Source organism: Salvia hispanica, chromosome 3 (assembly GCF_023119035.1).
Source record: "Salvia hispanica cultivar TCC Black 2014 chromosome 3, UniMelb_Shisp_WGS_1.0, whole genome shotgun sequence".
Taxonomy (NCBI): Eukaryota; Viridiplantae; Streptophyta; class Magnoliopsida; order Lamiales; family Lamiaceae; genus Salvia; species Salvia hispanica.
This window is the reverse complement of record NC_062967.1, coordinates 16,363,296-16,386,734: the sequence shown is the minus strand read 5'-3', so window position 1 is coordinate 16,386,734 and position 23,439 is coordinate 16,363,296. Positions and strand designations below refer to the sequence as shown.

Sequence of the window (23,439 nt, the reverse complement as noted above, 5' to 3'; positions counted from 1 at the left end):
ATTGCCTAAAGTGAATCGCATGGTGCCTTGTCTTTTGCCAAAATGACCTTGTGAGAATTAAGCCTATACTATCACTAAATGTGTGTTTTATCTCAAGCATTGACAAACTCATATTTTAGGCTTGTTTTATGGGTGATTAAAGAGTGCTTTTGATGGTTTAAGATGTTAAATACAAGTTTTTTCACCGCATATACACTAATTAGGTGAGTTGATGGGTTTGTCGTAGTTTTGTGATGAAAACAGGTTGAAACGAGCCGAAGCTGAAATTCGAGGAGTTCTCCAGAAGGAAAACCCGACCGGGTGTTTTCCATCTCTCGGAACACCCGGTCGGGTGTTTTGAAGTAGCCTTGTGGACTCCAGGAGGAAAACCCGACCGGGTGTTTTCCATTTCTCGGAAAACCCGGTCGGGTGTTTTGCAAAATAGCGGGCTTCGGGAAGAAAACCCGGTCGGGTGTTTTATCACCTACAAATCACCCGACCGGGTGTTTGCTAATTTGTCCTGATTTTCACTCCGAGTATAAAAGGGGTTCTAACTCAATTTAGAACCCTAACCTTCCCCACGACAAATTGAGAGAAAAAATCGAGAGATACAAGTCATTGAAGGCAAGGAGGCTTCCATCTTCAAGAGATTGAAGAAGAAAGATCCTCCCCAACATCAAGTCTACATTAGGGAGTTCTATTACCTTTTCTTACTATGTTTTCCTTTGAAGTTTTTGTATTTTCTTTTGTCTTAGCTTCCATTATGAGTAGCTAAGTTCTTATTAGGGATATTGGTGAAGTTTGTATGGAATTCATGGGCTAAATCTTGATTTATGCTTATCTATGTCTTATGTGGTGGTTTTGTTGGTTGTTGTGCTTTTTCATTATCCAATTGATTAGCTACCAGTTTGATATGTCTTATTCTAATTATTGTCGTTGAAAGATGCTTAATTAGATAGTTAAATGACCAACAACTCCGTGCGTTGTATGTGCTCGAGAGAGACATAGCTAGAGAGAGGGCTTGGGTCCGTAGGTTGTAGGAGTTGGTTTCGAAGTGTAGGGAGGAGACTCCGACCTTAGAGGCCGATCAACGTGTTAGGTGCACCCGAGAGGGGGTCTAACCAATTAACCCGACCTTCCTAGCCACACATAAGACCATTTAGATGAGCATGATCCCTAGGTGAACACCCGTGATCCATACCAACGGATCAATATCCCTATCTTTCCAACTTGAGTGAAAACTATCCTTTTTCTTGTCTTAATTTCCTTTTGCTCTTACTTTCTTACTTGTTCTTTGATCTTAGTGTAGAAAAACCAAAAAAACCCCTTCTAATAGTCTAGATAGTGTTCTAAATTGCATCGTAGTACTCAAGCCGGCACTTAGTCTTCGAGGATCGATAATTTTAACTTGCCACGTGCTACATACCCCCATACACTTGTGGGTGACATTTTGATTGCAAGTTTAGCATGAGTCAAGTTTTTGGCGCCGTTGCCGGGGACTAATTTGCTTTTGTGTTTGATATTGTGATAAGATAGAGAATACTAGTTTAGACATTTACTTGCTTTATTTAGTTTAGTTTTCTAGTTTAGCTCTAATTTCCCTTTGTTTCCTCTCTTGTGTTGTGTAGGTTTTTATGCTCACGCGCTCAAGGCATCTACCCCTTGAGCCGATTAATTTAGAGATAGAAGCCGCCAATAGAAGAAGAGGAGGACGAAGGAGGAGAGCACGAGCTCAACATCTAGTTGAGCCAATGGAAAATCCAAATGGGAACAACGAGGAAGTACCACCTCCACCTCCACCTCCCCTTAATCAAGACCAAATCATCCTCCAACTACAACAACAAATGGAGGAGATGAGAAGGGAAAGAGAGGAGGAAAGGAGAAGAGATGCACCGGTTAGAAATGCATTTGGGAACGTTAATATCCCAATGCCACCCATTGATCCAAGAGTGAATGCCAACAATTTTGAGTTGAAGACGGCATTGATCCAATTTGTGGAGCAACGTGTTTTCTCGGGAAGGCCCACGGAGGATCCTAATATGCACTTAGCCAAATTCTTGGAGATTGCCAACACAACCAAGCTTAATGGGGTTCCCGAAGATACAATCAAGCTTAGGCTATTCCCATTCTCATTGACGGGATATGCTAGAGATTGGTTTGATAACCTTGAGCCGGGCTCGGTTATAAGTTGGGACGACTTAGCCAAAAAGTTCTTGGAGAGGTTCTTCCCTCTTAGCTCTACTCTCAACCTACAAGCGGAGATCTCCCACTTTAAAATGAAGAGCCAAGAGTCTATGTTCGAAGCATGGGAGAGATTCAATGCTTTGTTGAAGAAGTGTCCTAACCATGGGTTGTCTCCGGGCCATCAAGTGAGCCTTTTCTATAATGGATGCTCGGAATTTATCAAAAGTCAACTAGACTTTGGTTCGGGGGGATCATTCTTGGACAAAGGGGTCGATGAGTGCAAGAAGATGCTTCAAAGGCTTGCATACACTAGCAAGAGTTGGAGCTCGGGTCGAGATGGCTCTATGCCGGTAGCTTCGGTTGTTGATTCGGATGCATTCAATCTCCTCAACCAACAAATGATGATTCTCAATCAAAAGGTGGATAGCATAAGTTTGGGGATGGCACCCAATGTAGAGCCTCAACCTACCGTAGAGGATGTTAATTATGTGCATCAAGGAGGAAATCAAAGGAACTTCTACAATTATCGCCCCAACAATGGGGGTGGTAATTATCGTCCATCCTTCAATACACATCCAAATCTTTCGTATGGGAATCCGAATAATGCTATTCAACCAAGTGGGGTTAACAATTCACCTAGCACTTCAAAGTCTTCAAGTGATGTTACCAATGAGCTTCTAAAAGCTTTGATGGAGAAGACCGATGGGATTATGGAACACTCTACCAAGAGAATTGATAAAGTTGAGACGGCGGTGGTAGAAGTTGCTACAAGAATGGGGGCCTTGGAGCACCAAATGAGTCAAATTGCTCAAACCGTGGGTCAACTTCATCAACCGGGGCAATTTCCAAGCAACACTATTCCTAACCCAAAAGAGTGCAAGGCAATTAATTTGAGGAGTGGAACAAGCTATGAGGGTCCCTCTATGCCCGAAAAGGAAGCTATTGTTCAACCCGAAGAAGAAGAGGAAATAGAGATGGAAACACCACCGGAGAGCTCGCCTAAGGTTCAACCCGAGATAATTGTTCCTCCCAAACCCATGGAAGTTAAGCTTCCCTTTCCTCAAATGATACAAAAGAAGAAGAAGGATGAACAATTTTCAAGATTTTTGGATATCTTTAGTATGCAAAGAAGAAGTTCTTCCATGATGTGAAGTTCTATTTTTGGGATGAGCCTTGCCTCTTTAGAAGATGTGCCGACATGGTGATTAGGAGATGTGCTCCTCAAGAGGAATGAGAATCCATTATTATGCATTGTCACTCCGCACCAAGTGGGGGACATTTTGGAGCAAACCGAACCGCGATGAAGGTGCTTCAAAGCGGCCTTTATTGGCCAAGTATCTATGGAGATTGCCAAAAGTTCGTGATGCAATGCAATGAGTGCCAAAGGACCGGGGGGGTGTCAAAGAAGAAGGAAATGCCTATGACCCCTATTGTGGAAGTTGAGTTGTTTGATGTTTGGGGGATCGATTTCATGGGCCCCTTTCCATCATCATGTGGCTATCAATATATTCTCTTGGCGGTGGACTATGTGTCTAGATGGGTAGAGGCTATTCCTACCCACACCAATGATTCTAAGGTTGTGATTAAGTTTGTCCAAAAGAATATCTTCACAAGATTTGGCACCCCACGAGCCCTAATTAGTGATGGAGGTTCCCATTTCAATAATCGATGGTTGGCAAGTGTGCTTACTAGATATGGAGTGAAGCATAGAGTAACAACACCCTACCACCCTCAAGCTAATGGTCAAACCGAGTTAGCCAACCGGGAGGTGAAGCAAGTCCTAGAGAAGACGGTCAACACAAATCGAAAGGATTGGTCACATAAACTTGATGATGCATTGTGGGCATATAGGACGGCTTATAAGACACCCATTGGGATGTCGCCATATCAATTGGTATTTGGAAAGTCGTGCCACCTTCCGGTAGAGATGGAGCATCGCTCGTATTGGGGTGTGAAGAAATTGAACTTGGATTTCTTGAAGGCCGGAAAGGAAAGAATGCTTCACCTCAATTTGCTAGATGAATTTAGGAATGAGGCCTATGTCAATTCCTCTATTTACAAGGCAAGGTTGAAGACCTATCACGACAAGATGATTGAAAAAAGAGAGTTCTTCCCGGGGGATGCGGTGCTACTCTACAATCATAGATTGAGGCTATTCCCGGGCAAGCTCAAATCTAAATGGTCGGGGCCATTCACTATCAAAAATGTGATGACCAATGGAACAATAGAGCTTATTGGGGCCGATGGAAGTACTTTCATGGCAAATGGCCACAACATCAAGAGGTTCTACACAAGGGAGCAACAAGATGAGGTCTTCGTCGTGACCTTGACCGAATGATGAGAGCTTGAAGACCGTCGGGCAAACGACGTTAAACAATTGCGCTATGGGGGAGGCAACCCCTAGTAGGTACAATTTTATTTTGTGTCAATGTGTTTTTCTCTCACTTGTAGGATTTTTCTTTGTTTTAGTGTGTGGAACAGGAAAATGGGAACAAAAGAGTGAAAAATGAAAGAAATGGAAAAATAGGTTGAAGTCCAGAAAGGAAACCCGACCGGGTGTTTTCCATCTCTCGGAAAACCCGGTCGGGTGTTTTTAAAACACCGTCGCATTCCAGGAAGGAAACCCGACCGGGTGTTTTCGAATTTCCGAATCACCCGGTCGGGTGTTTTGTCGCGTATATAATTCTGGCGTCGCAGAATCACCCGACAGAAACACTCGACGCCGATTCCGAACCCTAGCTCCCCAATTTCCGAATTTCGGTGATTTCCTCTAAATTTCTCCCTTCCAATCTCACTTCTACACTCTAATAACTCTTCTACTTCATCCTCTACTTCATCTTTTACATATTTTAAACCATTTAATTGGTGGAATTTTGTGAGAACAAGGCAAGAAGCTAATTTTCGAGTTCTACTTGAATTAAGCCCTAAAGGTATGAATTTCTCCCTTTATTCTTCTCTACCCAAGTATTATTGTTGTTTATTGAGTGATTTATGGAAGATTATGATGAATTTGGTGCATAATTGTGGGTTTTTGAGGATTAAGAGTGGATTTGTTGTAGAATTGCTAGAATGGGTGAGAATTTAGAACTTGTTTGCATAATGTGAAGTTGAATATGTTGATATGTTGCCTTGTTGGACATTGTTGCTCATTTGTTTTAAATGTTGATGAAGAGTTGGGTTGTTGAATGATAATACTATCAAAGGATGGTGTAGTTGTGAGTAATTTTGGTTTGAATTGATTGGTCTTGGGGGAGAATTTGGCTACAAGCATGAGGATATGAAGTGAAATGAAGTTTTGAGCTTTACATGTTAGAACAAGGATAGGATGAATTTGTGCATCTCTTGAGCTTCAATTGTGATTTTGTGATTAATTTCTTTTGTTATATGCTTTGATTGTTGATATATAAGAAATTATTAGGAGGTGATGCCTACTCTTGTGTTTTAAATGATTAGTTTGATGATAGAGATTAGTGAAAAGTACTCCATGATGATAACTTGTTGAATGTTAGCCTTGAGCTAAGTTTGGGGGAGTACTTTTACTTTGGTTGATAGATTTTTCTAGGTTTGATTACATTGCCATCTAATACTTGGCATTTGTAGGTACAATGGTTCTTTCAGCATCAGCATGCTCGGTCGCACTAAGAACCGCAGAAGAGCGGGCCAAATGGAAGGTTCTGGCCCGACAAGATTACAAGGTTGCGAGGCAACCTTGCCGAGCACTTCTACATAATTTGGGCCTACTACAATGCTTTGACGAGCTATGTAACGTGGGGGAACTCAATGGAATCTTCACAAGGGAGATCGTGTCCTACCATCGTCTCACTCTTGAGTTCTTAACCACATTGGTGGTACAGATGCGAGGAAGGAATATTGTGGCCATAAGGTTCCGGCTAAGGAACAATGAATACGAGCTATCCATGGAAGCGCTTAAGGAGATTTATGGGATCACTACGGATGAGTATGACATGCCGATGGAGTTCAAGAACAGTAGATTCTGGAACGACATCACTCTTGAGACAGACGGGTTCAAGGCTGCCCGGGCCAAGAGCTCCATGATCCGGAACCCAGTTCTCCGGATGATTCAGAAGGCCTGCAACAATCATCCCTTTGCACGTGCCGAAACAGGGAGTGTACAAAAAGATGAGCTATTTTTGCTATGGTGCCTTGTACACAAAAGGCCAATGAATATGGTTCACTATATGGTGAAAAACATAGAGCGAGCATCGAAGAGGAGTACGGGGACTATATGTTGCGGTGCTGTGGTGGGCGCAATTGCGCGCCACTTGGGTGTGAGTACAAGGGGATTTGAGCCGGATATAGGGTCTACGGTTATGGACATTGAAGCACTCCGGAGATCACATGATCTTGGAGTAGATGGAGGCCAGGCCTTTTTCTTGCAAAGGTTGAAGGATCACTTCCCTCTTCCGGACCCCATCAACACGTACATCAATGGGCCCGTGGAGAAGAGAAATTGGAAAATGAATTCTCCAATCCACCAAACCATCGCAGCCCGATTCCCGAACACAAGATTTGAAGAGGTTGATCCAGATGAGTATGAAGGATTTGAACATGCGGCGTTTCCTGAGGCTTCCGAGGCCCCCGAGCACTTGATGATAGGGCAGGAAAATGAAGATGAAGATGAGGTTCACGAGGAACCACCATATGGTGATGAAGGAGCCGGGACAAGCGCTCAGAGGACAAGAAGCCGCCAAGAGAGAGAAGAAGAGGACTACAGCTCGATCAACGAGAGGATGGCACGTATGGAGCTTCGGCAGGAAGAACAGTGGGCCCGGAACGATGCACGGCTGACTGAGTATGAGGCGAGGTGGAACCAGTTCGAAGCTCAGAATGATGCGCGATGGAACCGGTATGAGGAGAACTGGAGTCAATTTACCGAGTTCAACACCGCACAATGGGCCAACCTCAATGCTCGGTTCGATGAATTTCGCGGCCCTTGGCAGTATCCACCTCCGCCTCCACAGTGAAGGTCCATGGGAGATCCACTCTCTTTCAAACTTATCCTAGCTTTGCTTGGAATAAGTTTGGGGGGGTGTCTAGTGGATTCCCTCTTCTATCTCTATCTCTCTCTATTTGATGATACCCCGTCTGTACCCCTATTCTTTTGATGCTATTTGATGATGATATGTGGGCATGTAATCTTAACTCATGATATTCTTGATTGTGGATTTTGGGGAGTGTTTCCTTGTTTCTTTGTTCCAATTGTTTTTGTGTTTTTGTTTCTTTTTAGGAATGTTTTTCTTGTTTTCTTAGTGTGTTTAATAATTTCCCTTGGGTAGAATGATAGTAGGGTGAGAGAAAGTGATGTTTGAACGAGTGTGAGGATTTGTTGGAGGAGTTGCCAATGATGATTTTGTGCAAAAATTTTTGAAAATCTTGTTGATATGGCTAAGTAACATGTAATTTTCATTTCAAATTGCCTAAAGTGAATCGCATGGTGCCTTGTCTTTTGCCAAAATGACCTTGTGAGAATTAAGCCTATACTATCACTAAATGTGTGTTTTATCTCAAGCATGTCATATGTTTCTAGAACTTGCTCGCGATCTCCTTGAGTCTACATAGTGGCTATAGAGATAAGGGAGGATGTTAGGCCATTTTTATTAGCCAAATCCTAGTTTCACCCGCTATGTTAATAATCCTTGTTAGCCCACTTTGAGCCTATAAACCTTTTCTTTGACAAACCGAGGGGTTGGAATTGTCATGTGGTACTTTTGAAAAATCAAAGAGAAATGTGAAAGTGGTGTTGGCAAATGAAAAACAAGTTTGTTGAGTTAGAAAAGAAAAAAAAAATAAAAAAAAATAGTGATGATACCATGCAAAGCATGGAGAAAAGGAAAAAAAAAGGAAAAAGAAAAGAAAAGAAAAAAAAATGAAAGCGAAAAATGGTGAGCAATTGACATTTGGTGAAAAAGGGGTGCCTTGAATGTTGAAAAAGAGGTATTGAACAAAAGTGGAATGTTGGTAGATGGGAAGAGTCTAGGCAAAGCCTAGTACTAGCTAAGATTGGGGAAGAAAGTTGGTGAAATTGAATATGTCATATCTTGGGGATTAAAGTCACTTTAGCCAAAAATTACCTCACCTATCCAAAGAGCCTACATTACAACCTATAGAAAAGACCTTTCGGACCTTAGATCTTTAATCACACCGTAGTAGAGGAGAGTGTAGATTTCGAGCAAGCATATGGTAAACTATGCATGAATTGATGATTTGAGAGTTATGTCATGAGCCTATACACCTTGAGAGTGAGTGAAATTTCTAAAATGCACATTGCATTTTCTCCTTGTGAGGGCGAATTGGCAAGGTTGAGTACATGATAGTAGCTTGAAGCAATACTTTATAACGTTATACTTGTATACGAGGCCATTGATACTTGTTGAATACTTTATTTCTACTGAGGCAATGATGACACTCCAACATCCTTACATGAGTTTGTCTTCTTATTTTCTTCTTCTTGTTTAGGGACAAACAAGTGTTTAAGTTTGGGGGAGTTGACAAACTCATATTTTAGGCTTGTTTTATGGGTGATTAAAGAGTGCTTTTGATGGTTTAAGATGTTAAATACAAGTTTTTCACCGCATATACACTAATTAGGTGAGTTGATGGGTTTGTCGTAGTTTTGTGATGAAAACAGGTTGAAACGAGCCGAAGCTGAAATTCGAGGAGTTCTCCAGGAGGAAAACCCGACCGGGTGTTTTCCATCTCTCGGAACACCCGGTCGGGTGTTTTGAAGTAGCCTTGTGGACTCCAGGAGGAAAACCCGACCGGGTGTTTTCCATTTCTCGGAAAACCCGGTCGGGTGTTTTGCAAAATAGCGGGCTTCGGGAAGAAAACCCGGTCGGGTGTTTTGTCACCTACAAATCACCCGACCGGGTGTTTGCTAATTTGTCCTGATTTTCACTCCGAGTATAAAAGGGGTTCTAACTCAATTTAGAACCCTAACTTTCCCCACGACAAATTGAGAGAAAAAATCGAGAGATACAAGTCATTGAAGGCAAGGAGGCTTCCATCTTCAAGAGATTGAAGAAGAAAGATCCTCCCCAACATCAAGTCTACATTAGGGAGTTCTATTACCTTTTCTTACTATGTTTTCCTTTGAAGTTTTTGTATTTTCTTTTGTCTTAGCTTCCATTATGAGTAGCTAAGTTCTTATTAGGGATATTGGTGAAGTTTGTATGGAATTCATGGGCTAAATCTTGATTTATGCTTATCTATGTCTTATGTGGTGGTTTTGTTGGTTGTTGTGCTTTTTCATTATCCAATTGATTAGCTACCAGTTTGATATGTCTTATTCTAATTATTGTCGTTGAAAGATGCTTAATTAGATAGTTAAATGACCAACAACTCCGTGCGTTGTATGTGCTCGAGAGAGACATAGCTAGAGAGAGGGCTTGGGTCCGTAGGTTGTAGGAGTTGGTTTCGAAGTGTAGGGAGGAGACTCCGACCTTAGAGGCCGATCAACGTGTTAGGTGCACCCGAGAGGGGGTCTAACCAATTAACCCGACCTTCCTAGCCACACATAAGACCATTTAGATGAGCATGATCCCTAGGTGAACACCCGTGATCCATACCAACGGATCAATATCCCTATCTTTCCAACTTGAGTGAAAACTATCCTTTTTCTTGTCTTAATTTCCTTTTGCTCTTACTTTCTTACTTGTTCTTTGATCTTAGTGTAGAAAAACCAAAAAAAAAACCCTTCTAATAGTCTAGATAGTGTTCTAAATTGCATCGTAGTACTCAAGCCGGCACTTAGTCTTCGAGAGTACATGCTCTATATTTAATATAGATAAATAAATTAGTTAAATTCTATTCCTACAATTATGGAATTCAACTCACTCTAGATTTCTAATTTAATCGTCAATATAAATTGAATCAAATTATCTTTGTTAACCTCTCACTCACTCCACTCCCACTTACTCTAGATTTTTAATTTTTAATTTAATATATTTTTAAAAAAACTCTTCAAAACTCCCCTTTAATATGTTGTATAGATATCACTCACAATAATTCAACCATTTTTTATCAATAAAAACACCAAAAAAATTGTTTTTAAATTGGGCTTGCATAAAGCCCATTACAACATTTCTAGTACCCAAACACAATGGGCGAGGCTATATTGGGCTTGACCAAAACAACCAGATCCTGCCCGAGTTTCTGCGTTACGACGTCGTTTCCTCTGAACCCTTTCTTCCCTACTCAGTCGCATCATAAATCTGGCTCCATTTCCACTCACTTGTCTAACCTTCGATCTCCCCCAAAACGAGAACGCGCTAACAAGCAATGGCCACCTCAATTGCCGCCATGACAGCTCGCAGAGCTGCTACTCTCGCTCGCCTCTCTCCATCCACCTCTCGAGCCGCTGTTCTGGTTCCCCGCCGCGGCCTCGCCGGCTCCGCTGGTACTGATCTGAAGCCTACTTGTTTACGCTGATTTCTTCATTTGCGTTGGCGTTTTGATTAATGAATGTTGTGCGTCTGATTGATTGATAGATTGATTTCGATTTTGAATCTGTTCGGTGTAAATTAGGGTTTTTTAATTGACATTGTTTTCGAATTTCAGACCCTCATGGGCCACCGAAGGTTAATATTTGGGAAGACCCGATGAGTCCGTCCAAGTGGAAGGAAGAGCATGTGAGTAAATGCATACGCTTTTTATGCTAAAATTGTCAACCTTTGATGTAAATGTGTAATTAGGGATTTTATTCCTTTTATTTGATTTAAGATGGATGATCATATGCTAAAATGAATGCATGTATGGTGATTAGGACACAGGGTAGAATTTGATGGAAAAATGAATAGTAAGTTATTGAAGAGTTATGGATGATCAGTAATTGAGTAATGTTGCTTGCTAAAGTCTGAATTGTGAGATGGAAATTTCGGTAGTCACATGTTGTTGCTATCTGCAGTGGTTCTCTTTTATTCGAATTGATTGAGAATCAATCAAAATTTGCCTGTTGGGAAGCTTCAGTTTCCTGGCATTGGGTGCATGACAGAACCTAAGGAATAGGATCAAAGATGTGTTGTGCGTATCTAGGTACTGAATATTAAAAGATGTGTGTGTATCTAGATACTGAATATTGAGCAGCATTTTTCCATTTCATTAGCACTAAAGGGATAGCAGGAGTCTATCAGTGACTTGCACTCAGAAAATCCAGCATTCCTGAACAGTGATATATTATATTTAAGGGAAAATGAGTCAGATTATACGTTATAATTATTGAAGACACACCTGAAAAGTATGGTTGGATGTAGAGGTGTGGAAGAGTTAGGCATGAATATGTATGCTGGATCTTTATCATGGACCAAGATCCTGTAAATCTGATGTGACAAATCCTGATTCCAAATTCTTATGAACTCTCTGGTAATTGCAAATGTCAGCTTGCTGACTAACCCCCTCAGTTTATGGATTCTTTCAAAACAATGTGGAGTTAAACAGTTATTTTCTTGACTAATCCACACAAAGTGCATGTTTTTGTTTCACTTGAATAACTCTTCAAGTTTGCCATTGGACTTTATGTCAAGATCACAATTCACTAGTGTCTAGCCTCTTGAATATGAACTGTTTACTAGTTGTCTAGTAGTTTTCATCAAGTTTTGTCTGCTCAGCTTAAATTTGGTTTTGGAAGTGTATTGAGTTTTGTACTTGCAATCAGGGGTTGTAACCTTCACAGTTGTAAAAGTTTGAAATTTATTTATGATGGCATGTCCTTTTGCCTTGTAGTTTGTGATTGCGTCTTTAACGGGGTGGTTCACCCTTTTCTACGGAGCTTACAAGGCTTTTAGTGGAGGCAAGAAGGACAAAGCAGAGGTATGTTTCTTCCTCCGAAAATAATAAGATGTTGCAACAGTTAATATAAACAAGACATGTTTATATAGTTATATATGCATATATTTTGTCATATATAGATATACCCAACATTTCTCTTATGCCCTGCTTGATACTAATTATTTTCTAATGTGCCTACGTATATGATATGTCCTGCTTTGATATTCTTTCCTCTCATGTTACCTGCATGTATAATTAATATGTTGAATTTCATATAATCTGCAGGTAGTTGTGGAAACAGCAAAATAGGCTGGAGATTCAAGTCATTGTCATTTTTCTTCTAATAATGTGCTTCAACTTATTGTTTGTATGAAGAAAGTTCTTCTCTGCCTATGTGTAATGATCACTGAGAATGTTCAGCAACGGAATTCCCGATTTTTACCCTTTTTTTTGGAGGAAGAATGAGATTTTCTCTTTCCCTAGTCATTATCATGTTCCATCTACATATATTCCAGTTGCTTGGGATTTTTTTTTTATAATAATGAAAACCATAATTTTGTTTGATCATTGAGACTTTGTGAATCTTTTGTATGTTTGGGTTCCTCATTGCAACTCTTTCTAATTCCCCAAATTTAGTTGCTATATTGGATAAGTGAAACCAGGTTTTAAAAATTATGATGTCTAGACATTTATTTGGTGTCATGCTAGAATTATCTCTAAAATGATTTAAGTTTGATTTTTCTTACATATACTCTTTTATGGTTCCACTTTGTAACTGCCTTTTGTTTTCTTCTTGCTTTCAAGAAAATGGTGAATCAAATTGAATAAATTATTAGCAAAATGCATTACTACTTGATAAGTGATGATAGTGAATATTAATTAATCCCATCATAAGGAAAATGATATTTTGTATTACGTTCATCAGTTCAAGAAATATACTACTAAAACAAATTAAACAAATTCTACAACCGAAAATTCTAACAACAATGATAAACGAAATGTCAAAAATGTGATCAGTAATTTGTGTCTGAATTTCGAAACTTTAAGTAAATTTAATAAATCTATATTCCAAATATTTCTACTTCCATTTTGTTCAAGAGTTTTCACAGAATAAATTAATAAATGAGACGGTCATACAGATAAGTAAATTATGCATTTATTATTAATTATTTTGTCTTGATATTTAAATCTAGCTAGATTTTACACCAAAAGTTATTTACATGGATGATATGATATATGATATGGATATTGCATAATTATTGTACGATGAATTTCTTTCACAACTCACAAAATCATTTTATTGCACTTTGGGTTTTATCAATTCTGAGGATTACAAGTGTAAATAGGATAAAGTTTTGGGGTTGAATGTTAAAAATCCAACTAATTTATCTACAGAATATTGAAATCAAATTAGAAACTCCCTTCTTCACTCCTTTCTTCATCGTTCCTCAACATAGTTTGGTAAGTAACAGCTGAAATTTATTGAAGAATGGAATTTCTGTCATATATTTGTGTCCATTTTCTTTTAAATGTCAAATTTTTGGGGGCTTAGACAGTAAAATTCACACTAGAACTCTACCCACATAAATCTATAATTGGTTGAATTGAATATTTACATTTTTTGTGCGTGAAGGGTTTGGGTCAAATTTAGGGCTAAAGAGATGCTGAAGCAAATGCTAGCTTGCTGCAAAGTGTATGTATCCGAGAGCAGAAACAAGGCCGCTCTGGAAGCCATTGAAATGGCAGCAAAGCTGATACCAGAGGCCCCCATTATCAACAAATTTGAGGATGCCACTTACAATAGAGTTGGATACACGCTTGTATCTCAAATTGGGCAGGGCCCGGATTCGTCTCCGCTGAAAAATGCAGTCTTTGAGATGGTGAAGGCTGCATTTGAGGCCATTGATCTTGGTTTGCACTGTGGGAGTCATCCGAGGCTGGGTGTTGTGGACCACATTTGTTTCCATCCGTTGAATGGCTCATCTTTGGATTGTGTTGCAGGAACTGCAAAGTCTCTGGCTGCTGATGTTGGTGCTGGGCTGCAAGGTTTGCTCTCTTGATCACTTAATTTCAAGTTTTTGGAGGGTTTTGGGGGGAATGATTTGGTTGTGGTGTATGCATTTTCTTTCTTGTTGCTTGTTGAAATTATTAGAGTTTAAGTGTTGATATCTCTTGAGTTTCTGGTTTGGTGAATGGGGGGAAAAGATTTGTTTTTGGTGTATGGATTTGAGTTGAGTTGGTGTTGCTTGTTGATATGATTACGGTTTATGGTATAGGGCATGTTGAATTTTGTGATGATGAACCATTGTTGAAGTTGATTAGCTTGTAGGTCCCAAAAAGATAATGGGGCACGGTTTTAATATAAGTTGTTGGTGTAATGTGAGTGGAGAAATAGTCCCATTGGAGTAGTGTTAGCAACTTGATAATGATTTAATGAATATATTGTCAGTACATGTGATAGAAATAGTAGTAGTAAATAGATTGATTAACTCAGAGTAATGTGATGTGAGGTAGTGTCTATAAATTGGAAAGAGATTAACTTTTGTGGATTCACCAAAATGACTAGTTTTGGGTGACGGAGGGAGTAGAATTCTGTTGTGCTTGATTGAATTATGGCAGTGTGAATTCATGCTGTAGTTATTCTTGTAGTGTTTATGGCTTAATTCAAACAAAGAGAGGTAAAGAGGCACTGTCTATTTTCAGATTTCACAAGAAACTAGTAATTGATGGTTGGTTATTGTTAAAAATTATCCTCTCATGTTCGCTAATTCTATACTGAAGTTTGGGAAGAGAGCGCCTTGACAAGGAGGTGTTGATTTAAAGGGTATTTGTTGAGAGATAGTGCAGATTCTAGAAGTAATGATATGGTTAAAGCTTTTTGCTTCTGCTGCTTGAGCTTGGTTCAAAAAGGGTGAAGTAGTTTAAGAAGGGCTGCAAGATTTGTAAGTGAGCGATGAAGTTTGCGATTAAGAGTGCGATAATAGTTTAGAGGTGAGATGCTCGATAGAGGTTGACAAAAGAGAGCATCAAAATAGCATCTATTGGAGATTTGCACTGGGTCATAGATGTCGTATAATTGGCATTAATGCGAAAAAATTTGAATCAAAGGTATGTAACTTGCGATAATGTAAATTCTGGTTCTAGACATTGCTTGCTATAGTCGATAGGAATATATAACTGTAGACGTGAAAAAGAGAATTTTGTCATCTTTTTTAGGCTAGTGCAGCATATGAAATGGTGTTCATATATTTGTTACAACATGTTACTTTGATCTTTTTCGTTTTTTCTCTCCTTCAATTGAATGAACTTCGTTCATCTTTTTGTTTCCTCATCACATCAATCTTTTTCTGTTGTTGATGGATATTATACATAGCCTGCAGTCGCTACCTTCTTGTACGGAGCTGCACACGCTGAGGGAAGGTCCCTCGACACGATCAGAAGGGAGCTCGGCTACTTCAAGCCGAACGCAGAGGGGAATCAGTGGGTAGGCAGCCTCCAGTCCGAGGCACTGCAGCTGAAACCCGACGAGGGCCCTCCTCATGCTGTGATGAGGAAAGGCGTCGTTGTCATTGGAGCCACAGAGTGGGTTGACAACTACAATGTCCCCATTTTCTCGACCGACATGGCTGCTGTTCGGAGAATAGCAAAGAAAGTCAGTGGCAGAGGCGGCGGGCTTCCATCCGTGCAGTCCATGGCTCTTGCTCATGGTAAAGGGATGATCGAGGTGGCGTGCAACCTGCTGGATACGAGCAAAGCTGGTGGCGAGGATGTGCAGCAAGCAGTCGAGCGGCTCGCCCGGGAAGAAGGTATGGAGGTTGGAGAGGGATACTATACTGATCTTTCACAGAGCAAGATCATTGAGAGTTATTTTAAGTTGGCTAAACTTGCTTCCAAGTAGATTTGCAGAATAATAAGAAATTGCAGTTTGGTATATTGCTTGCTTGTGTAATGATTTTCATAATTCTATTTTTGATTCATTCTTCAAACATTCTTGAATTTGAATACTAATACTATTTTACGTTGTATTCTTTATTTTGTGTTAGTATTTTATTTTACGGGAAGATATCCCTAAAATCATAATCTTTGACCAGAATTTGTATTTATCATGAACTTTAAAACTTAGTCGGTAATATTATGAATTTACGCCTTGTAGTAAAATATCCAGAGAGTTTGGTAATATTATGAATTATGCAGGAGGACAAATCGGTCAATATACAAAATGATGTTGATTTTAATAAATGTAAAATGGTGTTAATTTGTGCATTACTCAAGATTAAAACTTTCGTTTAAATTTTATCGAAATTGTGAGAAATTTATATACTATATAAATTCATTATTTTTACCGATCAAATTTTAAATTCATGTTATTTTATCATATAGTACTACTATAATTGTAGATGACAGAAATAGTCCTTACATATCACATTATCACCTATTAATATAATAAAATACGAAATAATGCGGTGACGGGTATGTTCTACAATCATCCAATTAGTTCTAAATTTTGCATTTGGATCAAAAATTCTAATCCACAATATATATGTATCTTAACTATTTAGATCACAAAAATTCTAATCCAAATTTGCATTTTCAACATGATTGAAAAAACGTACTAGCAAACAAGCACATACAACTCTAGGCATATAATTCAACGTCTACGTCTACTAGTATCTGCTTATGACTAGGAATTTTGACATCTAATGTAACGTCAATGGATTGAAAGCGCAACAACAAAATTCTTCACATCAAATGTCTTCTGATTTTGTAATCAAAGTTCTTGGAAGTTAGGTCACTGGAAAACTTAGCATAAAACTAGTTATTTAAATACCAAAAATCCTAGGAGCATGTTTCTATAATTACAAGATGAGTGACAAAATGACAATGATGCAAAACGATTTGGATGTGATTGTTTATCTTATCCACCGTTGATCTCAATCACAATTGTATTTTCAATTAGACGTCCCAATCTGTCAATCATGTCATATTAGTATTTAATTAATTTTTCTTCTTATACATACTACTATTGTATAAACAAAGGGTTTTACTTTTTGAAATATTGAAAATCTTGGTTGCTACACAACGCGGAACGTGACATGCAATTCTACATAATGCTACAACTAAGCCTATCTTAAATTATTAACATCAGGCTTAGAAAAGCATTTCTATTTAATTTTCAATTAAATTCTATATCTATACCGATTTATATGGCACAACAATTGCGTGCTATCACAAGTCTGGATGCTGTAAATAATTGTTTAACGCGTTGAGTGGAAAATGTGTATGTTTAAAAATCAATCTCTCGTTTCCACTGCTTTTTCACAGCATACACACACATTTTAAACATGCCAGAAAAATAATACTCCCTCCGTCCCATAATACTGTTCGATAATAGATGATGCACTTGAGAAATGACATGAGTTTTAGGAGATGTTATTTTGTATGTGAGATAGAGAGAGAAAATAATATATTTATATTAATGTGAGAGAGAATTTTTTTCAACGTGACATCTTTTGTGGGACAAACTGAAAAGTGTGACATCTATTATGGGACGGAGGGAGTAATATTTAGGTGTGTAAATATATTTAATCACACATAAAAATCAAATATTTCATTCCTCCTATTATAAGTGATTAGCATTTTTATTGAATTATCTTACTGTTAAATTGAGCTATTGCAATTTGAGCAACACTAAGTTGGATTCGAGTTTCTCACTTCTCTCTTCTGTACAAAATATTCATTAACATTTTTCTCTCTAATTTACTATAAAAATGTTGATATTTTTTTAAGTAACAAATATAAATATTTTTTTATCTAAAAAATGAAAGGTAAAGTAAAACGTACATGAGCAAACTACAAAAATGTCGCAATCAACATATGTTGCATGTGAAGTTATTTTAATCTATTATTCCCTACAATTTTATTTTATTTTATTTATCAAGATTGACACGTCGAGGTGGGGTGGGGTGGGGTGGGGTGGGGTGGATGCTTGGCTAATATATGTGGCATCAATGCTGAGTCAAGAACACACGGATTACACCTACTGTTCCAACAGATATCAAAGATCATTTCTTTTTCATTTGATCATTTTTCTCAGCTCACACAGTGATATGGATTTTAACCAAACTTTTGATAATGTAAGAACTCATTTTACTTCTCTGTTTCTTTGGCTTCTGTTATCCTTTTTTTTTTTTTTTTTCTTAAATTATTGTAGCTACTGTTTGTTTTGATTAGAAATCTTAGTAAATGGTAAAGAAATATGTTAAATTTTATGTTATCTCTGTGAAAAGATAGTGTTAGTGAGAACAATGATTAACAGGATTTAGCTATAATTATGGAAAAGTATTAAAAAAAAAGTAAGTTTTAGTTTTGTGGGAAGAAAACAGAAATGAGTGAACAGAAGAGCAGCTGAGGAACATCCTGATTAAAAATTCAAATGGAATTAACTCTTAATTTCAAGTTGTGAAAAGGAACAAATATTTCAAATTTTTAAACGCAATTAAGAGTTTAGAAGTGTTGAATGTTTGATTAATGATAATTGATTATTTGATGATTGATGATTCTAGGGTTCATGATTCAGTTCTCAGAAGCTAAAGTTATGTTTTGTTTTGTAATATTGAAAAAAACTTCAAAATTAGCTGAAAATTTCCGCAAATTTGGTTACTTTTTGGCTTAGGACAAAAAGAAAACGATGAAGCAATCAATGCTGCTTTGCTGCAAGGTCTACATTTCCGAATCAAGGAATGATGCGGCCCTCGATCTGATCGAGCGGGCAGCGAGGCGCGATGGGGAGACCGTGATCGTTAACAAGTTCAAGGACGACGACTACAACAGAGTGCGATACAATCTCGTGTCCTACGTTGTTCATGACAGCTTAGGCTGTCCAATCTACACTCCCCTGCAGCAGAGTGTTGTTGCCATGGCTGAGGCTGCCTATGAAGCCGTGAACCTCGAGACGCACAGCGGGGCCCACCCCCGGCTGGGTGTCGTGGATGACATTGTGTGCCACCCGTTGGCCCGAGCCTCGTTGGACGAAGCTGCCTGGCTTGCAAAGACCATTGCCTCAGATATTGGAAGTAGATTTCAAGGTGTCTTGCTTTTCTCTATATCTTGATGAATTTGGATGAATCTTCAAAATCTGCCTTTGAGTTTTGAAAATGTGTCTATTTATTAAGACCTTTTGTCATTCATCTTGAAATGGTGTCTATTTGATATAGCCTCTTGTGATTGAATCTTGAAAATGTGCCTATTTTGTTCGACACATTTTGATGCTTGAGTTTTGAAATTGTGTCTATTTGTTTGAAGCATTTTGCAACTTCTTTGAATCTTGAAATTTTATCGATTTGTTAAAGCATTGTTTGATGTACTGTTGTTTCAAAATAATGCAGTGCCAGTCTACCTATACGGAGCAGCCCACCCGACAGGGAGGGCGCTGGAGGCCATCAGACGTGAGCTCGGCTTCTACCGGCCCAACTTCATGGGCAATCAATGGGCCGGCTGGGCGCAGCCGGAGATTCTGCCAGAGAAACCCGACCTAGGGCCGGAATCCGTCTCACGGGCTCGAGGTGTTGCGATGGTCGGGGCGCGTCCTTGGGTTTCCACCTACAACGTGCCGATCATGTCCACGGACGTCTCTGCCACAAGACGGATAGCTCTCATGGTGAGTGCCCGGGGTGGAGGCCTTCCCACGGTGCAGACACTGGGACTCGTTCACGGGGAGGACTCGACTGAGATAGCTTGTATGCTGCTCGAACCGAACCAGATTGGGGCTGACCGGGTTCAGAAACAGGTGGAGCTGCTGGCTGCAGGATTAGGGCTTGATGTGGAGAAGGGCTACTTCACAGATGTTCCTCCAGAGATAATCATTGAGAGATACATAAAATCCATTTCTAATGATTCTTCTCCTTGAAATGGTTTTGTATGTGCTGATTCCTTTTGTCAGTGTATCAAGCAAAATTGAGATGACAGAGCTGGAATTTGAATAATGTATGTATGTTCTTGCTTTACATTCTGAGACCACTTTCATTGATGATTCATCTTCAATAATAGGAAAACTAAACATGAAATCACATAAAACAACAAAATCACATTGAAAGGACAATTTCAACCGATCCTCACTCAAAATTTTCAGGTTAAAGCTCACAGGAAGAAAAAGTCAACATAAAAACATGATTAAATATTAGATACATGTAACTACAAGAAAATAATGGTTTTTGCTAAGGGAAGAACAAAACTTTGGCAAAATTGGGATATATATTTTTCTGTAGAAGGGCTCAAGAATGCCTGCCACCACCATAACGCCCACGGCCTCTGTGATTCCCTCTTCCACCACGACGGCCGCCACGACGGCCACCACCACGGCTTCCATTGAAACTCATGGCTGGAGGCTGTGGCTGACCATCTGGAGATACCTGAGTCTGAACTGCTTGCTCTCCAGCACCATTCAGAGGCAGTGGCGGTGGACCTTGCTGGCCCTCAACTCCAAACTGAGGCCGTGGGGGACCTTGCTGGCCCTGCACTCCAAACTGAGGCTGTGGTGGACCTTGCTGGCCCTGAGCTGCAAACTGTGGCCGTGGTGGACCTTGCTGGCCCTGCACTCCAAACTGTGGCTGTGGTGGAACTTGCTGGCCCGGCGCTGCAAACTGTGGCTGTGGTGGACCTTGCTGGCCCTGCGCTGTAAACTGTGGCTGTTGTGGACCTTGCTGGCCCTGCGCTCCAAACTGTGGCCGTGGTGGACCTTGCTGGCCCTGCATTCCAAACTGCGATGCATTCTGATCCATAGGCCAAGGTGGAATTATCCCACCAATATTTGGTAGTCCAGCCATTGGATTGAAGTTTGGTGGCATTCCGGGTATCATACTGATTTGCTGTTGAAATGGTGCACCGGTCGGGTACAGGTACGGTAGGTTTTGCTGCTGCATCCACAGCATGCCGTTCGGAGGCAGTCCAGCAAGAAGGTTTGCATTTAGCTGCTGATGTTGTGGAAACCCATTGTTCCAACTTCCATTCGGAGGAGGAAATGCTTGTGCTTGAGGCCTATGTGGGAATGAAGGAGGAATCACGCATTGATCACCAACAGAACCCTGTCTAGAGCCCAGTGAGCCTTGGTGATGACTGTCTTGGTTTGACGGTGTTCCAACACGAGGAGCGAAACGTTGGCCTTCGCCACCTGGAGGAGTTTGTGCAGTAGAATTGTTATTGTTCCAGCTCCCGTTCCCTCTCTGATTCTTCTGCTGCCGTTTCTCCTTCCTCTTGTTATTGGGCTTGGAATCATTCGTTCCCCTTTTCTTCATCTTCATCATTCTCCTGTACTCAGCCTCTTTCTCGTCATCTGAAAATTCACCATCCTCAGACAGCTCTTCATCGTTCTCATTAGATGCATCATACCCTTTCTGGTAGAGATTATTGTTATTGAGTACATGATCTGCAAACTCTGCAACAAACGAGATCAAGGTGCCTTGCTGGATCCCTGTGGGGACTTCCTCCTCGGAGTTGTATCTCACAATGTAGAAAGGGTTCTTGACGGGCCCAAAGATTTCATCAATAATCCCCAGCGGTGATCTGCTCTCAGTAATCCAAAGAATTGAGCCCTCGTTGAGAGGATCGTGTTTCTCGACTCCTTCCACAATCACTTGGGCGCCAATCATCTGTTCAATGTTAATAACATTACTCAATCCAAGAACATCAAAGCAAGAAAACATCATAAATGTTGGCAGTATTCGGTAGCAATGTAGAAACGATGTTTTACCGACAAAACTGTTCCAACTGGAAGGGTTTCATGACGTGGTTCCAAGGTCACATTAACAGAAGGAACTGGAGGCAGATCCTGCATAGTAAAAAAGAAAGATTATAACAAACATAAGCTTCGTCCCCCGTTTAGGCGCAAACACAACTACAGAGAACAAAACTATGAAAATTGAATGCATCATATGATGTGTATGAGCAGGCGTCTGTTGAAGAATGACGGCTATTGAATAAAATGTTGGTTGCTAAACGACACGTTCCATTTGCGACAAAGGTGTTTTATACCTTCTCTTACATTGCTCGAAATGAAGGTTTTTAACAAAAGACATATATCAAGCAACAAACGGCACAAATAGCTGTACTTCTTTCTCTTAATGTGTTCAACGATACCTTCATTACCCAATGATCATTTTCTTAGTTCAAGGATAAATCCAAATTTTGACATTCTTTAAACTTTGAAGATTAAATACATTCAATAATAGTGACAAATACTTCACAAGTTACACAGCACAACACAATATTGCAATAAACATGATACATAAATTAGATGGAATTCATGCCTATGTACAGATTCAAAATATAATCCACCACAATTCATGAACACACAATCACAAACCTCAAGCTCATTCTTAGATTTGATTGGTCCGCCTCCACCACCATCCTCATCATCAACGTCACTCCACGAAACCATCTCTTCTAGCTCCGACATCACAATCTCACCATCCTCCATCTCAGTCTCTTCATCACCACTACTCTCTCCATTCTTGTCCTTCTTTTTACCATCATCCTTATCCTCACTACTACTAGATGACGAGGACGACGAATCCGAGGTGCTCCCACTCCCATCTCCATCATCCACACTCTCATCAACTTTATTCTCATCCCCACCAACTCCTAACACATCACCATCACTCTTCACACTACCACAACTGCCAATCCCCATTTTCACACTCTTCAACTTGTCATCAACCGCAGCTTCTTCACTACCACTATTCTCACATTTCAGTGAAGCAACAACAGGAACACTTAAATTTTCTACTGCACCATCTAAGCTCACTTTCCCAAGCTGCTCCTCAATCAAACACCCTAAATCCCCCAATTTCCTCTCACATCCATCACCTTCAACTCCCTCACTACCCTTTACAACACATTTCTCAACAACACCCCCAATTTCCCCATCTTCCAGCCCTAAACCCGACAAAGGTTCCACCTTTACACCCTCTCGACAAATTTCATCTGCCAAAACATCAAATTCCTTCTTAATATCAGCTATTTCCTCTCCCAAAACATCAAATTCCTTCTTAACATCAACTAATTCACCTCTCAAATCAGCCATATCCGCACCGGGGCCTTCGGTGAACCAGCCGTTGAGGGCCTCAAAATCGAGAAACGAATCGGAAAACGAAGAGGGGATATCGTCCAGCTCCGGAACGAGGAGGTCGGTTGCTCTCTTAGTAACGTCTTCGTTCTCCTCTGCTCTCGCTCCTTCAACAGCGGGACTGTGCAAGAAACCAACCATGTTGGGCAGTAGGAATTAGGGCTGTTGAGGTCGATAGGTTCATGATTTTTGTGATATAGCAGATGTGAAATATATATAAATACTGTATATGCGGAATTGAAGAAGAAATGTGGGCTTTGTATGGAAAGAGAGGATTTCCTTAAACCCTAGGGTTTATATACGAATTTTGCGTACCCTATTTCCTACTCGCCAAATTTGTTTTACTTTACTTTCTTTATATATTTAAAATAGGG

The 23,439-nt window shown here is 39.9% G+C and overlaps 4 protein-coding genes and 1 non-coding gene across 6 annotated transcripts; 3 read left to right on the top strand and 2 right to left on the bottom strand.

The window, feature by feature from the left end:
• The first annotated feature begins 1,730 nt into the window (after nucleotides 1-1,730).
• LOC125209447 lies at nucleotides 1,731-3,314 on the top strand. The gene has a single exon (XM_048109044.1). The coding sequence runs from the start codon at nucleotides 1,731-1,733 to the stop codon at nucleotides 3,312-3,314; it is 1,584 nt and encodes a 527-aa protein (XP_047965001.1).
• LOC125217173 lies at nucleotides 2,226-2,332 on the bottom strand. Its single transcript, XR_007175593.1, has one exon. It is a non-coding gene; the product is annotated as a small nucleolar RNA R71 (small nucleolar RNA).
• A 10,055-nt stretch (nucleotides 3,315-13,369) lies between the features above and the next one.
• Nucleotides 13,370-15,971, top strand: LOC125211625 (glutamate formimidoyltransferase-like). The gene is made up of 3 exons (XM_048111501.1): nucleotides 13,370-13,407; nucleotides 13,580-13,992; nucleotides 15,327-15,971. The coding sequence occupies exons 2-3, from the start codon at nucleotides 13,608-13,610 to the stop codon at nucleotides 15,842-15,844; spliced, it is 903 nt and encodes a 300-aa protein (XP_047967458.1). The 5' UTR covers nucleotides 13,370-13,407; nucleotides 13,580-13,607; the 3' UTR covers nucleotides 15,845-15,971.
• A 1,981-nt stretch (nucleotides 15,972-17,952) lies between these two features.
• On the top strand, nucleotides 17,953-19,949 carry LOC125214623 (formimidoyltransferase-cyclodeaminase-like). Its single transcript, XM_048115723.1, has 3 exons — nucleotides 17,953-18,080; nucleotides 18,620-19,031; nucleotides 19,332-19,949. The coding sequence occupies exons 1-3, from the start codon at nucleotides 17,955-17,957 to the stop codon at nucleotides 19,850-19,852; spliced, it is 1,059 nt and encodes a 352-aa protein (XP_047971680.1). The 5' UTR covers nucleotides 17,953-17,954; the 3' UTR covers nucleotides 19,853-19,949.
• Nucleotides 19,950-20,082: 133 nt separating this feature from the next.
• LOC125214622 (H/ACA ribonucleoprotein complex non-core subunit NAF1-like) lies at nucleotides 20,083-23,339 on the bottom strand. 2 transcript variants are annotated; one of them, XM_048115722.1, is made up of 4 exons: nucleotides 23,008-23,339; nucleotides 22,304-22,923; nucleotides 21,692-21,769; nucleotides 20,083-21,590 (listed from the first exon to the last, which is right to left on the bottom strand). In XM_048115722.1, exons 1-4 carry the CDS (start codon nucleotides 23,204-23,206, stop codon nucleotides 20,217-20,219), a joined length of 2,271 nt encoding a protein of 756 aa, XP_047971679.1. In that variant the 5' UTR covers nucleotides 23,207-23,339; the 3' UTR covers nucleotides 20,083-20,216. The 2 variants fall into 2 exon arrangements, with proteins under 2 accessions (XP_047971679.1, XP_047971678.1); XM_048115721.1 differs by having other exon boundaries at nucleotides 22,304-23,339.
• Between the last annotated feature and the right edge of the window lie 100 nt (nucleotides 23,340-23,439).